We start from the raw sequence: 16431 nt of genomic DNA, 5'->3' as shown, positions 1-16431 counted from the left end.
TCTGACCTCCACAGGTGGGCACACATCCCATGCATACACACGATAGATAGATAGATAGATAGATAGATAGATAGATAGATAGATACATACATACATACATACATACATAGGTGAGCTTAAAATGAAACAAGTTAGAACTTGAAGAGATTAGTTTCATTTTTGCTTCATTGTTTTTCATGGTTGTCAAGGAGCCAGGGGTTGATTGTTCATGCTACCTAATGTCCTGAGTAACGTCTCTGAGAAAACAGCATTGCACTCCGGCTTTGCCAGTCTTTGTGTGTATTCTGAAATGCGTACCCACCCGCATTTGATAAGTGTGGAAATTCTAAGATAAGGGCTCCAGGTTCCATGTGAAAAGCTGGCACGTGAAGCACGTCAAGTGTGACCATCGGGTCCCTTTGGGCAGTTTTGTTTACATCTGCATTTTCATTAAGGGCGGGTTCTACCCTCCTCTAGTTTCCTTCCATTTTAATGACTGGATTTTTAAAGGGAAGTAGCTGGCCATGTTCTTCTGGAAGAACAGTTATGTCATCATAAAAGTAGAACTAAAACCCACTTTGCTCTCCATATCTGGTGTGTGTCATACGAATGTGGAAACCACATTCTCAGGAAGCAAGCACAGAGGCCAGTGCACGGCGCCAGTGGTTGGATTGCAGTAACACGGATGTTTGTCTCCACAGGGGGATCCTTGGATGTATATAGGAAAATTCCAGAGCATGTCCTCGGGAGAATTGCAGTGGCAGTAAGTATACTGGCTTCAGTGTAAGAGATATGATGATTCAGTCCTTCCTGTCAAGTCCACTCCTCTGTCCTCAGATGTGTCCCTTTTCTGTCTGTCCCAGCTGACTGTTGGGACCTTCTTACCGCCCATTGTTTCTGTCTTTTCCTCTTTCTCTGATTGCAGAGACCTTGGTGCCCAGGTTTCTAATTTCATCAAAGAGAAAACTGTTACAGGGGACATTTGTAGTTATAGACACAGGATTTGTAAAGAATTTAAGTGAGTGAAAGCAGTCTGTGAACGAAATATCTTTGTTATTAGATGGTTTTGTAGTCTTCTTATGCTTTTGGGTTTAGTCTTTATCTTATCTTTTAGAGACTTTACCTCAGATTCTGGGCCCTTTGTGATGAGACATTTTCCTGTCTTCTTTACTCACTAATAAATAGACAAATTATATCATATCATCTAAACTGGGATTATTTTGTAAGTTCCAGATTTGAGATTTGGAATAATGTAAGCTAACCATGTCTAAGAAGAGTCACTGGGTGCTGTAATCGTAAACAATTGCTAAAGTAAAGACGCTCTGTTAAATTAAGTGGTTTAATGCAGAACAAAGTGATTATATCATGTACCATTTAATTAAATGGCTTATTTTCACATTCATTATACATCAAACTGACAACTCAGATTCTTTAATCCAACATGGACACTTACTCAGGCGCAGTTCATTGTAATTCACAGCTTTCCTCTTTTCTTTCTAATTATTGGTGTGAACTGCCCAGGGTGACGAGCACTCTCCTTTCTGATGCTGCCTCTGCCGAGCAGCTTCTAATCTGCACGTGAGGTGGATTATTCAGGATGCCGTCTCCGTGCTGAAATCAGTGTTTGAGATGAAGACAAAAATGTTTCCTTTCCTCTTCTAATCTCCGAGGGGAATGACGGCTTTGTGGCTTTTGGCAGTTCTTGGCTCTAGAGTATAGCAACTCTATAATAAAGGGCAGGAAGAGGCGAGGGAACGGCTGGAAAGCAGGGGAGTCTGCATGTCCCGTGTTCCCATCGTCTCTTGAACTTGGGAAAATAGAAACTCACCTTGTTCAGTAAAGAAGCGTGTTCTTCCCCGGCCTCATCAGTCTTGCCTCTCTCCCGTGTAGAGCACAAACCAGACCACTGGGCTTTCTGATCCACCCAGGTTGTGAAGTGAAGAGTCAGCAGAAAAGCTGCCAGCTTTAAGTACAGGGCTTGCTTGCTTTTGGGTGATTGAAAATTTTGCAAAATACTTTAGCAAGAAGCATTAACATGAGTACCGGTTCAGGCAGGGTTGGTGGTTTGGAATCAGGAGCAGTCTCTTACAAAACAAGGCTCCTTCCTCCACATTTGCAGTGCTGCAGAGAGCTTTGGCGGTAGGAGTAGAAGAAACACTTTGCTCTTCTGATAGATAGCCTTCATAAACTCTGTTGGTCCTACACTTGTATAGTGCCTTCAACATGGTGGTGTGTGTGTGTGTGTGTGTGTGTGTGTGTGTGTGTGTGTGTGTGGCGGGGGGCTCTGGATAGACCCCGGACATGATGATTCTTTTCCACTCTGGCCCAGGGGTAGCGTCTGACACCATGAAGATCTTAGCAGTCCAAATGCAGCTATCACCCTTGATGGCTTGGCCCTCGTGGCTTGAAAAATTTACATACACACAGCTTGTTTTGGTTCCCATTTCCCTGATGGCTTTTCCCGAGTGTTCCAAAGGTGGCATCAGTTTCTTTCCTTTGAATTCCTCAGCCAGGGCAAGAAGGCACATGTAAATAGTCTCAGCTCTGTCTAGTCCAGCAACAGAATCCAATGGGTCTGTGTGTATCTGAAAGTGCCAGTCTCTGTGGTCTACTTATGTATGAGTTCGTCACCTGAGCTAAGATGAAGATGGTCGAGCACGCCAATACTTAGCAAAACGGTTAGCACAGTTCAGTAACTCACCCTGGCCAGTGCTATCCTAGATGCAGGGTGGTCTGTCTCCAGACCCATTGTTCCTTCACTCTGTTTTCTGAGAGGCAGGGCGGGGGGAGAGAGAAAGGTATTAAAGGGAAAACAAGGTTAAAGCAGAGAGAGAGAGAGAGAGAGAGAGAGAGAGAGAGAGAGAGAGAGAGAGAGAGAGAGAGGAAGAGAGAGAGAGGAAGAGAGAGAGAATGAGAATGGTGAGGATAGTGAAGAAGAATGAAAGAATGGTGGAGAAGCATATACAAACACAGTTGCTTCAGAGTTCTTTTTTCAAGTGGCATCTTGTTGTTGATCGCCTGGGCTCAGCTGTTCCTCAAGCTTCAGTTCCCCAGGACTCCAGGCATGTACCACTGTGTGCAGCCTGAGATCTTCTCATGTCTCCCAACATGAACTTAATTTTCCTGGTTCAAGTAATCCAGCATGCAAGGCAGGTCCAAGACCTGAAGGTCGTCGCCAGATGAACCCTGCCAGCATCTGTGCAATGTGACTCAAATTTTCTCATGTAGGATATATGAAGAGAGAATGTTTTTCCCTTGAAGAAATCCATAGGAAGTACCTGATCTTAGCCTCCCAGCTCTGCAGCTTCTGCCCTGCTGCCCACTGGATCTGGATTCTTACAAAGAGTGCCTTTGCCTACTACCCCCCATTTATTTCCCTCTTATGTCTAAAGCAGCGGCATACTGTGCTGTATTTTGAATGCTAATGTTAATGTTGATTGACGTTGTCCCTGAAAAGACGTGCACTTGACATGTGAAGGGGTGAATGATTGACAGCAGATAGAAGTACTGTTAGTGTCAAGGCTTTGTTAGGTGGTTGTGTGCAGCCTAGCCTACTGAATGCCAATAATCCTCCAGATTAGTGGACAGATTTTCTGCTCATTTATAAATGGATACTTACACACATTCAAGGGATATATCACCCATTTTCACAGTTGGAGCAATAATGGCTCTTTTTTGAATCCCTAACAAAATTACGATTTTATCCAATATCATCAAATTGGTGTTGTATTTCTTTTACTACTTTCAGTCTGAATCTGTTAGATTGTGTCTTGTCTGTGTGTCTTCTCATCCCTCATTTGCTATTGCACTAATGTCACTGACACACATCCTGTAACAGGGAAGTCTCATAGGACACAGCTGAGCTCTGAGTCAGGAAGTTGAACCCCACTTACTCATACCCACACTAACCATTGGGGCCTCCTCCCGCTACTCAAGGAGAAGCTGTTTTCATTGCTGATGTCTTTTTATAAACATTTGAATAATTTGTCTTATTTCCATTGATAAAACTATCATCATTTATGCTTTTATGTTAGATTCATATTCTAATTTTATTATCATAACATTTATATGTATTTATAGGCAGAGACAGTCAGAAAAGACAGACAGGCCTTTTCTAAAGCTGTGTCTATGAGTTTGAGGCCAGCCTGGTCTACAGAGTGAATTCCAGGACAGGTAGGGTTACATAGAGAAACCCTGTCCCAAAAAATTTTTTTAAAAATGCATTCTGTTCTCTTAGAACATATAAACATGGAATGGACTTGCTCACTGTGTCAGCCAGCTGATCCCCACCACCACCACCACCACTAGTACCTTCTGCTCTGAGAGAGGCGAAACAGGCTGGCCTCTTCCAGCATTAACGGACAGGGAGTTGACTTCCTAGATCTTTAACATCTGGAAATTTGCTCAATTTGTATTTCTGCTGTTTACTGTTGCTGTTAGTCATTTTTGTCAACCACACAGAGCACACAATGCACACAGAGCCCTAACCTCCTCTTCTAAAGCCGTGTTTGAGGTCCACAAACCGCTTAGTTACTTCTCACCAAGGTAGGTTTTCTTACATTGTCCTGTCTCCATCTAGAAATTTCTGTAATAAGCGCTTTTTATACCTGTAAGTGCATTTTGAGTAACAGCAGCATGTTCACTGTTTTTCTTTTAAATCCAATTATGAATAGTAAACCTTGAAAATTTAAGTTTCTATTCATGTGCTATGAATAAAACATGCATTTCATATAACAGCTACTTTTATATAAATTTGAAAGATTTATTTATTTGTTTAGTGGTACTAGGGTCTGCACTTAGGGCCTCCTGTTTGCTAGCCAAACTCTTTGTCAGTGAGCCACATACTCAGCTCAAGATTAAAAGATCCTAATGGCAATTCCTGATTAAATTTCCCACATAGAAGGTAGTAATTGCAGCCTGTATAGTTCGGGTCTTTTTCAGAATTTCATTTGGCCCACTCTAACCCTGGCAGTGAAAGAGGCTAATCGGGTGGCATTTATGCAGTGGCACCTACCCGTTTCCTGTCTGGCCTGTGCCCCGTGCTGTCTGTGTATGTCCTCCACGTGCGTGCTTTGTCCAGCGAGCGTGCCTGCTGCGGTCACCTCGGTGCCTTCCATCCTTCCCTGCTGCAATATTACAGACCTTCTTAAAATTATTTTCATTTTTATTTTATTTTTAAATTGCAGAGAAGTTTAGAAAATCATTTCAGGAGTTCCCACAGAGCCTAGGCCAAAGTTGTCCGGTGAAATTTGACACATCTGGCTGAAATGTATCTTTAGCTTGGGCCACTGCTTTCTTTTCTTTTCTTCACATCAGCTAAGTTTGCCATTTAAGGGCTGGGATCCTGATCAGGCTTTCCTAGCTGCTGTTGGGAAAGGTGATTTCTGTTTTAGCTGCTTCCTTTCATGAGTCAGTTTCTTAAAATATTCTTGCGCTAGATGTAGTTCCTTGGTACAGCACCTCCTGAGCACACGCGGGCCCTTGGCCTGCTCTCCAGCACTACCAAAAAGTAAAAGTAAAAAATTTTCCTTCATCATAAATAGCATGACTTTTAAAATCACCCAGGATTGGAGAGACGGCCCAGCAGCTCAAAAGCGCTTGCCCTTATGGACCCAGGTTTAGTTCACAGTTCCCTTGTAACAGCTCACAACTATCTGAAACTCCAGTTCTGGGCATACGATGCCTTCCTCTGACCTCCATGACCACCAAACCCACACATATGAACATACATTTATGCAGGCAAACACTCACATACATAAAATAATAATAAATAAAGTCATTTTTTAAAAAAAACCACTCAGAGGCCAAATGTTGTAGTTCATGCCTTTAATCCTAGCACATAGGAGGCAGAGGCAGGTGGATCTCTGTGGGTTCGAGGCCAGCCTGGTCTACAGAGCAAGTTCTAGGGCAGCCAGGGCAGTTTCACAGAGAACTGTGAAAAACCACACACATGCTCAGAAATATTGGAAAATTGTGTTAAAAGTCCTTATTCCTCTTTCTGTCTCTCTCCTAATCTGTCCACCCCTGAGGGTTTAGCATGTGACCTTCTGGGTTGTTTCACGACAAGTGCTCACCTCTTCTCTTTGACACACCCAGTCTTTGGAGAGCAGTGAGCTCACTAGCAAGGACCATGGTGCTCTGCAGTTGGTACCCCGAGAGCATACAGACAGGGAAGTGTTCAAGAGTCAAGTTCAGTCTGACAGTGGTTTAAAGGAAAATGTGTGCTTCGTTTGTTTAACTGTGGAACATCTCCTATAACGTCCATAACTGTACTGTTTTCTCTTTCGTAATTTTAGGTTGTTAAAGGCCTTACATATTTGTGGAGTTTAAAGATTTTACACAGAGGTATGTTCTGGGTTTTACATGTGGACTTAATATGGGGATGGAGGAGTCTCTGCAGTTGCCTTGGTTAAAGGAAGGAAAAAAAGCAACACCATTTCAGCCAACTGATATGACCATAAAAAACGTGATTGTTTGTAAATGTTGCTTCCTTACTTTTTCCCTCTTATTTCCATCTTTTCTGCCTCCTACCCCCCCCACCGCCAGTACTAACTAGGGAATTAAATTTTTGTGTAACACATTTATCAAGCATGCAAAGCACATTTTGTACTGTTTGAAAACAGCGGGCTCTGTGATATTTAGCTGGGTCCGGCCCTCCCCTTCCCCAGTCCTTACAGAATGTCAGGCATCTTCCTGAAGAGACTGCTTCCTGTTCCCTGGAAATGAAACTTTAGGCAAGGACCTAATGATAGAATGAGAAACGGTTACTTGTTCTGGTGACATGGGAGAGAAGGGTCTGGTATGTGTCGTGTTACAGGAGGAGCCTCCTGTTTGTCTAATGTTCCCAAGATGTCTGAATTCATTGGGAGCAAATTGCGAAAAGAGAAAGAGATGGTGGCAAAGCCAAACCACACGCCCAACTTAGTACACACCTGCTGGTCCTGACTATGTACATCTGGGGAGCGCAGCAGTCGGTGTACAATGAGACGTGATTAAAGGAAAGGGTTTTGTTTGTTTGTTTTTAAATTTGGTTTCAGCCAGGCATGACTTCTTTGTAGGTGGTCTCAATAGCCCCATGCTTCCCAACTTTTTCACCCTTTTTGTAGAGACTATCTCTGTTTGGAAAAACACAACGTTCAGTTTTTGAAGGCATTTGTGCTGACTAAATGGAATCTTAAGATCCCCGTTGCCTCCACCCTCACCCCCGTAATGCCATTGTGTTTCTAGGGTGTAAAAGGTACCAGAGTGGTGGCTGAGGGAGCCGGGCTGGCTTAGTATCACTCTCCTAGGTATCAGTATGTGAACCCATCTGCTGAGTGGTGAGCTAAAGAAAGGGGTTTTCTAACCTGGTCAGCAGGGGCTGCCTTCCCTTCCTGTGCTTCTGCCCCTGTGCAGCACCATGGAGCTATCATAGCCAGGGCCCGTTTGCTTGCCTTTTCCAGACATCTGCTGTCCGTTTGGCATGGGATCTAAGGGAAGGCGCCCGTGCTCAATAGCAAAGCCTTCATTAAAAGGACCGTGCTTTGGAAACGGGAGTGTTGTTAGAAACTGAAACTTAGCATTGTTCTGTACTCTGGGCAGACAGGGTCATTCTGGATTAGTGAATTCTCTCCAGCTGGAACTCTCTGGAACTCCGGTGGGTAGGAAGTGTGCCTCGGATAGTCCAAAGCACCTTTTCTTTACCCCCTTTTAAGTGGCAAATCATGCTGACGAGGGGCTGTACCTCTAGAATCTCAGTTTCTAAGTTGTTTGCTTTAGTCTCCTTCCATTTGTGAGACAACCAGATGTGTCTGTTGAGATATGTCATTAGATGTGTCTCAGATGGATTTGTGGGGATCTGAAAGCCTAGGGTCAGATCACCAGGACAATCTTCCTGTGGTCATTGAGCAAGCATAGTTGACCAGAGCGCTTGGAGACCGGTGTACATGTCTTCTCTTGCTGTTTGCAAAGGGGACTCAGAAAGGAGCTTTGGTATGTTGTGGGAAACAGTTGTGGTGACTTGGCTGATTGCTGATACAGAGGTTTCCAAAGAGAATCATGAGTCCTCCTTCAGGTTTTTCTGGCCCACTCAGCACGCAGAGCAAAGCCACTATAAATACTACTGTGGGGGTGTCTGTGAGCTCAGTGGGATGGGTTGCACAAGCCATTTCCAGGGGCTTCAGTTTGAAGCACGAATCAGGGAAGTAATGTGTGCCTGCCTAGTTAGAAAGGTGACTGGATTGCAGACCAAATGAGTGTGTATTCCCTAGTAAGGGGCACTCAGCTCTCGGAAAGTGTGCCGTGGTAATAATAGATTTACATGTTTGGCCTTGGAGTTACCTAGCTATTCACAGAGGCTTTTACTTTCTGAATGTAGAGTGGAAGGAGTCAGGGCCCTGGAGACTTTTGTAAAGGGCTGTACTGAGAAACTTAGCCTAAATTGAGTATGTTTTGTCCATATTTAATAACTTGGAATTCATAAAAATAAGATTAAAGATGCCTTTTTATTTACCAAAAAGCTATTTAATTTTCTCCTTGATTAAAAAATTGTAGCTTTTTAGATGAGTTCAATCAGGCAATTAAAGATCAGAGCTTTTAAGTTCAGCTAAGGCAATTAAGTAGGTAATATGGTTGTTTATACACTTGTACTGTATATACGCTCGCCGCTGTTCCTTCTTGCACGCACACAGACTCATTTTTGCTTCCTCTGATTGATGATGAGAATACATCTGAATATGTGTCACATTGTCAAATCAAAGCTGGGTCCTTTTATGGAGACTGGGGGAGTCTGATCGAGGCGGTGTGAGGAGACAGCCAGCGAAAAGAAGACGAACAAAACACTAATGAGCGATCCAAGCTTTCCCACTTTGTGTCGGTCTAAGTACTGAGAACCTGTGTTCTCCTCTGATCATCGTTTTCTAAGGCCGCTCCCCCCCCCCAGACAGAGCAGAGAATTATTAAAATGACATTGCTTTATACTCAGGAGTGCACATTTTCTAAGATGAGGAACTGGAGACATGTTTGGTTGCCTGATACCAAAGAGTAGACTTCTTCTCCCATAGAAATAGCTTGGTTTGGCATCCTGGGTTTTAAGTACAGAAAAATGGATAAGTAAAATCCAGAGCCTCTTTCTCGGGTGAGACTGTAGAACAGAGCAAAGTCTAAACAAGAAGCAGCCGCAGCCTTCCTCCCATGGTGCTTGGTCCTGTGAGTGTGCTCGGCTGCACATGGCGTCACCTGGGGATGGTGGAACTCGGAGTTCAGCAACTCCTGCCCAGGCGGGACCACCGAGGGTGCCGCTCAGTCAGCTGTTTTTCTTGTTTAGCCTTTAATATTTGAGATGATAGATGGGAGAGAACTTTGTGAATAATCAAATGTTAGTCCTATAGATTTTTGTTATAACTATGAATTAATCACTCCATCCAATCAATAAGAATACTCCATTACTAAATCCAGCCAAAGAGAGAGTTATTGTGCTTTGTGTTATAGGGTCAAAAGATTCCATAATTCCTTCTTCTAAGTTAAAGCAGATGTGATGACATCACATGAAGATATACTTATTTAAAATGTTTGAAACGCCTACCAAGATTAACTACTGTGGAAAAGCTGTCTGCATTGTCAGACATAAGTGAGCGCCCTGTGAGCACAGCCTGTGCTGACCGAGAGTAAAGACAAAGAAAGTGAGCGGGTGAGAATGTGTGGGGCCAGATCCGACATTCCAGCAAACACTGCAGCTTAACTTCAAAACATACATCACCACTAATGAGGTGAGAGCCCTGCATATTAATAAACCACGGCTCCAGTCACAGCCATCATTACCCACATCAAACATAAATACAAGATTAACACCTATGCCATTTCTGTGGGAAACGTGAGAATGCCCTGGCAGCAACTGCTCTTGCTTTCCCCGAGGATAAAAGGGAAACGGAAGGGTAATGAGAATAGAACTTAGATTAAGAAAATAAAGCCGGCCGTCAGTTGGGGCCATCATACAGAGATACAGAGAATTACAGAAAGAGAAAGCTAGACCTGTGTACCCCAGGATACCTTTCTATATATGGACCTGGGCAATTTTACTTGCCTTCTCCATTAGAAAAGCTCAAGGCTGGTGAATACCTATTAGTCCAGCCCTTGGGATGCTGGAGCAGGAAGATTGTGGGTCAACCTGAGCTATAGGGTGAAACTTTCTGAAAAGGCCACTGTGCAGAACAGTTTTGCCCAACTAGAGATCTCTGTGTAAAGAAAGAGACTTTGTCCGTAGACAGACCACCCTGAATGAACCCGATCTGTCTGATCTCAAAGAAAAAGCAAGCTAGCAAAACGCTGGAAGTCTTATCTTCCCTGGTGGTACCATCCCCAAACTGACCCCACGTGGGCTTCTCTAGGGGCTGTCTTAGGTATCTAAACTGGTGTTAGCTTATTCCATAGCTCTTTATTTCTTACCTGTGTTTGGTGTCATTGTGAGCGCTTGGGAGACATCAGTATATGTAACCCAGGCTTTCTACATTCATGAAACATTATCTTAGCAGGATGGATGAGATGACAAAAAAGAAGAGAAATATTCATAAGCAATAACTACAATAGTGAATATAGAACGCACTAGAAGGTGGTTAGCTACAGGATGGAAGAGTTGAGCGGATCCAGCACCGCAGGGACATGGGGGGCTTGCTCCCATGGCGACCACAGAGAAGATGGCCGTGGATGAAGGCTTGGAGGAGTAGAGTTGGTCAAGCTAACACGAGGGCATTTCTGACAGCATGGCCCAGCAACTCCTCTCCTGGATGTTTACACAGGAGAAATGAAGCGTTTGCCCCACAAAACTAGTGAGCAATTTTTCCCAGTGGCTTTATTCATAAAAGACGCAAATTGGGAATGAGTGATGAGTCTTTTAGCAGGTAAAGGGTTGAACATCCAGACAGTGGGGCGTGGCTCAGCAGGGAAGTGACTGAACTGTCCCTGCAGCAGCATGGACAAATTTCAGACAAGTCACACTGAGACTCCAGCTAAGCATACTCTGGGAAAGGTAGATCTGAGGATGGGAAGCCTTAGTAGATGTCAAAGGAAGGGTGGGTTGTAAAAGTATGAGGGGAACTTAGGACTCATGCTTCGGGAGCTAGGCAGACATTGGGGCCTTTGTTTTGTCTTATTTTGTTTTTTAAGGAAGGAAGCGAGGGAGACCTTTGATTACCTGGGGAGATGCTTAGAGTGCACAAGGAACAAATTTGAGGGCCTGAGTTAGGAACCCCAGTCCCCCTGTCAACAGACAGGCAATGGAACAAAACTGTGACCCCCCACAGGAGGAGAGGCCCATAGAAGAGGACTCCTGAGGCTCACTGGCAGTCAGTCTGGCCATATCAGTAAGTTCCTCAAAAAGGCAGGTGGAGAGGTGCTGAGGAAGATACTCGGTGTAAACCTCTGAGCAGTGCGCATAGGTGCATGTGTATCTGCACACACACATACAGCACACAATCATCACACAACACACACATACAGCACACACAAAGACTTTTCTTAGATCTTACCAGTGTCCTAGGTGCTTGCACTAAAAATGGAGTAGTGTCATTAGTAGATACTTTTTTAATTAAAATTTTTTAATTCATTAATTGTATGTGTGCATGGGCATATAACAGTTCCACCATTCAGGCCCCAGAGGTCAAACTGAGATCATCAGGCTTGGTGGCAACTGCATCTGCTCACCGAGCCATCTCACTGGCACTAGTAAAGAATGACACGTAAAGTCACAACTTTGATAAAAGGCAACCGCATCTTGAGCTGTATTATCTTGAAATAATTGTAGATTCATGAGAAATTTTCAGAAAAGAACGTGCAGAAGGTATCCTAAAAGATTCTGAGAGGACCAGAGGCTGGCTGTCTCGGAGAGAATAGCCAAGAAAGTGCTGGCCTGTGTCATATAGTTAGTTGCCAGTACCTTGTAAATGACATCAACGCAGACTACAAGATAAAAACACTATAAACGTATCCTACTCCAAAATTATTATGTTCATGAGAAGAGAAAAGAGAAGTACAATCTTTGAATTTCCTAGAAAAAAAAATCGATGTCAAGGTCAGAGTGTTCAGAGCTGTCTGAATGTGGATAAAGCTGGGGTTTGTGGTCAAACTAAACAGGAAACTAAACTACATTCCCAAGAGTGATTCCTTCCTCGTGGGGCATTGCCACCACTAGAAAATTAACCCGGGTGGTTTTAAGTGATTTATGAGGAGCTGTAATTTGCACAAAGCTTCCATACCAGACTAGGCAGCTGGGCTACCGTTCCAGTTCCAGGGAGCTCAAGTGGCCTAAGCCATATTTCTGCTTCCTGAAATACCAGGGTTTTTTTTTTGTTTTGTTTTGTTTTTTGTTTTTCAAGGACTGGTTAGCATTTGAGCGATCCAAGTCAATTTAAAAGAGTCACCCCCAGTTGGTTTTATGTCGCAGAGGGTAATGACGGGAAAACTGGGTGTGAACGTCTTCTTCCTAGTGCCAGGGCTGCTTAGTCAGGCAGATCTGGTAGGGATGTTTGTGTTGAACGGGTGTTAGTAGTGAGAGCCACGAATAGACCTTGGCTCCTGCTTAAATATTCTCTAAATGTAAGCGTCCATTACATGCCAGTTCTATAGTAGATCGTAACTCATGAGCTGACTTAGCCGATTAACTGAGGTAAACAAATGACTTCAGTGAGTATGAGCTGTTGGTTTTTCTTCAGCTCTGGCTACACACGTAAACATCTCTAGAAATTAAACCTCCTTGCCTGTGTTGGCATTCTTTCTGTTTTGAGTTTACAGAGGTGTCCGTATGCGTAATAATGGTTCTTAAAAGATAAATTCTATACATTGTTACTTAAAAGAGTTCTATATATTTTAAAGGAGTGCCAGGACTATTTAAAGAACTTTGAAAACTGAACAGAAAGAACAAATGAAAAAATCAATCCAGTTAGATAATGGGCAAAGGACCGCATGAAGAAGATGGTCAGCCTCGGGGTTCTGTAGAGAGCACAGACCCACGCTGATGTGAGATGCGCTGCATACCTCTGAGAACGTGGCTGCCATCAACAGGGACAATTGCAAATGCCAGCGAGGCTGCGGATAATTGGGTCAATTGCTGGCAGCAGCGAAAGAAGGGATAGTCCCACTGTTGATACTTCCCAGGAAAAGGAGCCCACAGCTGCCCTAATAACCCAGAAGTGAAGACTTAGGTCCACGCAGTACCTGTGACGGGGAATGGTTAAATGAGCCCTGGTGCATTTGTATCGTGGATACTGCTCAGTGGCGGAAAGGAATGGGCTGTTGCCAACACGCTGGAGAAACCTGCAGAGAATTATTCAGAGTGAGAAGGGCAGTCACAAATTTCGCTGCAATTCATATAGTATTCTTGAACGGTAAATGTAGAGAAATGGGAGGCAGATCAGTCATCTCCGGGGGCTGGGGAAATAAGGTAGGAAGGAAGGGAGTCCATCTACAGAGGGCATGGTGATGGGAATGTTCTCCGGCTTGAGAGTATTGGGCTTTTGTTTGTTTGTTTTTAATTGTTGATTTTTATTGAGCTCTACATTTTTCTCTGTTCCTCTCCCTGCCTCCCTGCCTTCAACCCTCTCTCATAGTCCTATGCTCCCAATTTATTCAGGAGATCTTGTTTTTCTCTACTTCCCATGTAGATTAGATCCATGTATGTCTCTCTTAGTGTCCTCACTTTTGTCTAAGCTCTCTGGGATTGTGGTTTGTAGGCTGGTTTTCTTTGCTTTTTGTTTAAAAACCACTTATGAGTGAGTACATATGATAACTGTCTTTCTGGATCTGGGTTACCTCACTCAAAATGATGTTTTCTAGATCCATCCATTTGCCTACAAATTTCAAGATGTCATTTTTTTTTCTTCTGTGTAGTACTCCATTGTGTAAATGTACCACATTTTCCTTATCTATTCTTTGGTCGAGGGGCATTTAGGTTGTTTTCAGGTTCTGGCTATGCCAAACAACGCTGCAGTGAACATAGTTGAGCACATGTCTTTGTGGCATGATTGAGCATCCTTTGGATATATATTCAAAAGTGGTGTTGCTGGGTCTTGAGGAAGGTTGTTTCTTTTTTCCAGTTGATAGTTTTTGCTTCTTTGTCAGAAATCAGGTGTTCGAAGGAGTGTGGGTTAATATCCGGGTCTTCGATTTGGTTCCATTGGTCCTCCTGTCTGTTCTTATGCCAGTACCAGGCTGTTTTCAGTACTGAAGCTCTGTAGTAGAGTTTGAAGTCAGGGATTGTGATACCTCCAGAAGTTCTTTTATTGTACTGGATTGTATTGGCTATCCTGGGTGTTTTGCTTTTCTATATGAAGTTGAGTACCATTCTTTCGAAGTCTGTGAAGAATTTTGCTGGGATTTTGATGGGCATTGCATTGAATCTATAGATTGCTTTTGGTAAGATCGGCATTTTTACTATGTTAATTATACCTACCCAAGAGCATGGGAGACATGAGAGTACTATTAATTCAGTTCTTTGTCACGTATAGTGTGCTATATAGTTTTACAAGATGCTACTATTATACAAAACTGCACAGAAGCCAGTGTGGTATGTCTCTGTTGTTTCTTCCAAATGCATGTGTCTCTTTGGTTATCTCAGAAGACAACTATCTTAGGGTTACTATTGCTATGACAAAATACCATGGCCAAAAGCAACTTGGGGAAGGAAGGATTTATTTGGCCTATTCTTCCACGTTGTAGTCCATCGTTGAAGGAAGTCAGGACAGGAACTCAAATGAGACAGGAGCCTGGATGCAGGAGCTGGTGCAGAGGTCATGGAGGGTTGCTGCTTACTGGCTTGCTCAGCCTGCTTTCTTATAGAACCCAGGACCAGCAGCCTAGGGATGACACAGTCCACAATGGCTGAGCCCTTTCCCATCAATCACTAATTAAGAAAATGTCCTACAGACTTGCCTATTGCCCAGTCTCATGGAGCCATTTTGTTAATTGAGGTTCCCTCCTCTCAGATGACTCTCTCTTGTGTCTAGTTGACATAAAACTATCCAGCATAATGACATTTAAAAATGTGTATCAATATATGTCAAGAAATATATAGAGCAATATATATAGGAATCATGGGTGATTAGTCCTCTAAAAACCTTCAGAGTGGAGAGAGGGTTGGGATTAGAAATAAATTTGGAGATCATTGTGTGCTTTGACTCACAGATCATTGTACTGTTGGCACACAGGACCCTGTCCAGCTACCCATCAGGGGGCACTGCACAAGTCGCATAGATGCCTCTGAGTTTTGTCTTCTAGGTAAATCTAAAGTTTTGGAGCTCATCAGAAGGGGACCCCCTGTGGAGGATGGAGGCCACAGGGTGTACCATGGTTATTTGTTGGATAAACGAGTCAAGTCTTTTTTTCCTGGAACTTTCTGTAGTGCTTTTCATTTCAAAGTCATCCTGAGTGAGGAGTGGACGACATTCTGAAGGAATGTGTGTTGGCATGAGCACAGCCATATCTAGGCCCTCAGTGCCTTAGACCCATGGGGCCAGCTAAGCCTTCCTCTATCCATGTATAAGTTTTACAAATAGTTGACCAGAAACTATCAATTGCGGTTTCCTTCTGAATGTTTATAGGCTGCCACTGTGCCTCTATAGACTTCCACCAAGATTAGCTAAACCTGGCTTGTTGAGCTATGTACAGTATATCCACCTCTTCAATTCAGCTGTATAAAATTAATGTGGAGTGTTTGTGCTGCTGCCAGTGCCCTTAACTAGAGTACATGGCCTTCCTGATCCCAGCTTTTCTGTTTCTGTGTCTGTTGTTTCTTCCCTGTCATCCCAGTTAGGTCAATCCCTAGGGACCTGTAAGGTCTCAGCAATCCCATGTTGTCCATGATAATTTAAAAGGGAAGAGAGTTGTCATCAGGTGGCCCATTCTGCCAAGTCCAGTGGGCACACTACTACACCAGCAGACCAAGGGCAAGGCTCCTTTCCTCAAGGGCATGGTTGAAGGTCAGCACTGTGGAAATCAAATCTCCTGTTTTGCTTCTTGAGGAGTAATTTCCTTTGGATTGAGTCTAATAATCTTAATCGTGGTGTTCTTACTGTAGTCAGCAACTCAGTGTCTTCTGGAGGCTGTAATGGACCTCTGTGAATATCACTTTTTTAGTCTTCACGGCAGCTTTGTGAGGGGGTGTCTGCATCTCCATGTTTAAATGAGGAAATTGACATCAGAGAGGCTCACGTCTGGGGAGGCAGTAATGGTTAGCAGTCTCATGCAGGAGTTATAGGGTGAGACTGAAGGGTCAGCCTCTTCATCTTCATGAGGTGACAGCATTGTGTCTGCAGCCTGTGTGCCGAGCATGGTGGTTATTAGTAGTTCAAACCATTGCTCCTCAGAAAGAAGCAAGAAGCTGAGAGAGCTTGACTAGAACGCTCTCCAGGCTTCCCTCCTAGGCTTCTCTTCTTTCATAGAGAGAAATCCAGCTTGCTAGAAATGGAAAGACACTCAAGGAAACCC

The 16431-nt window shown here is 43.6% G+C and overlaps 1 protein-coding gene across 7 annotated transcripts in view; it reads left to right on the top strand.

Annotated features, from left to right (window-relative positions):
• Map2k5 (mitogen-activated protein kinase kinase 5) overlaps positions 1-16431 on the top strand; it is a 226115-nt gene that overhangs the window by 92667 nt on the left and 117017 nt on the right. For all 7 annotated transcript variants that reach the window (XM_050151791.1, XM_050151789.1, XM_050151790.1 and 4 more), the window contains 2 exons: positions 681-742; positions 6276-6324. In XM_050151791.1, the coding sequence (XP_050007748.1) occupies positions 681-742; positions 6276-6324 (111 nt within the window). The remainder of the gene's footprint in view (positions 1-680; positions 743-6275; positions 6325-16431) is intronic.

The sequence above is a fragment of the Alexandromys fortis genome, unplaced genomic scaffold (assembly GCF_014885135.2).
Source record: "Alexandromys fortis isolate MF-2015 unplaced genomic scaffold, M_Fortis_MF-2015_v1.1 scaffold_70, whole genome shotgun sequence".
NCBI lineage: Eukaryota > Metazoa > Chordata > Mammalia > Rodentia > Cricetidae > Alexandromys > Alexandromys fortis.
Note: the sequence above shows the minus strand (reverse complement) of the source record. Positions and strands in the feature narration are given on the sequence as shown.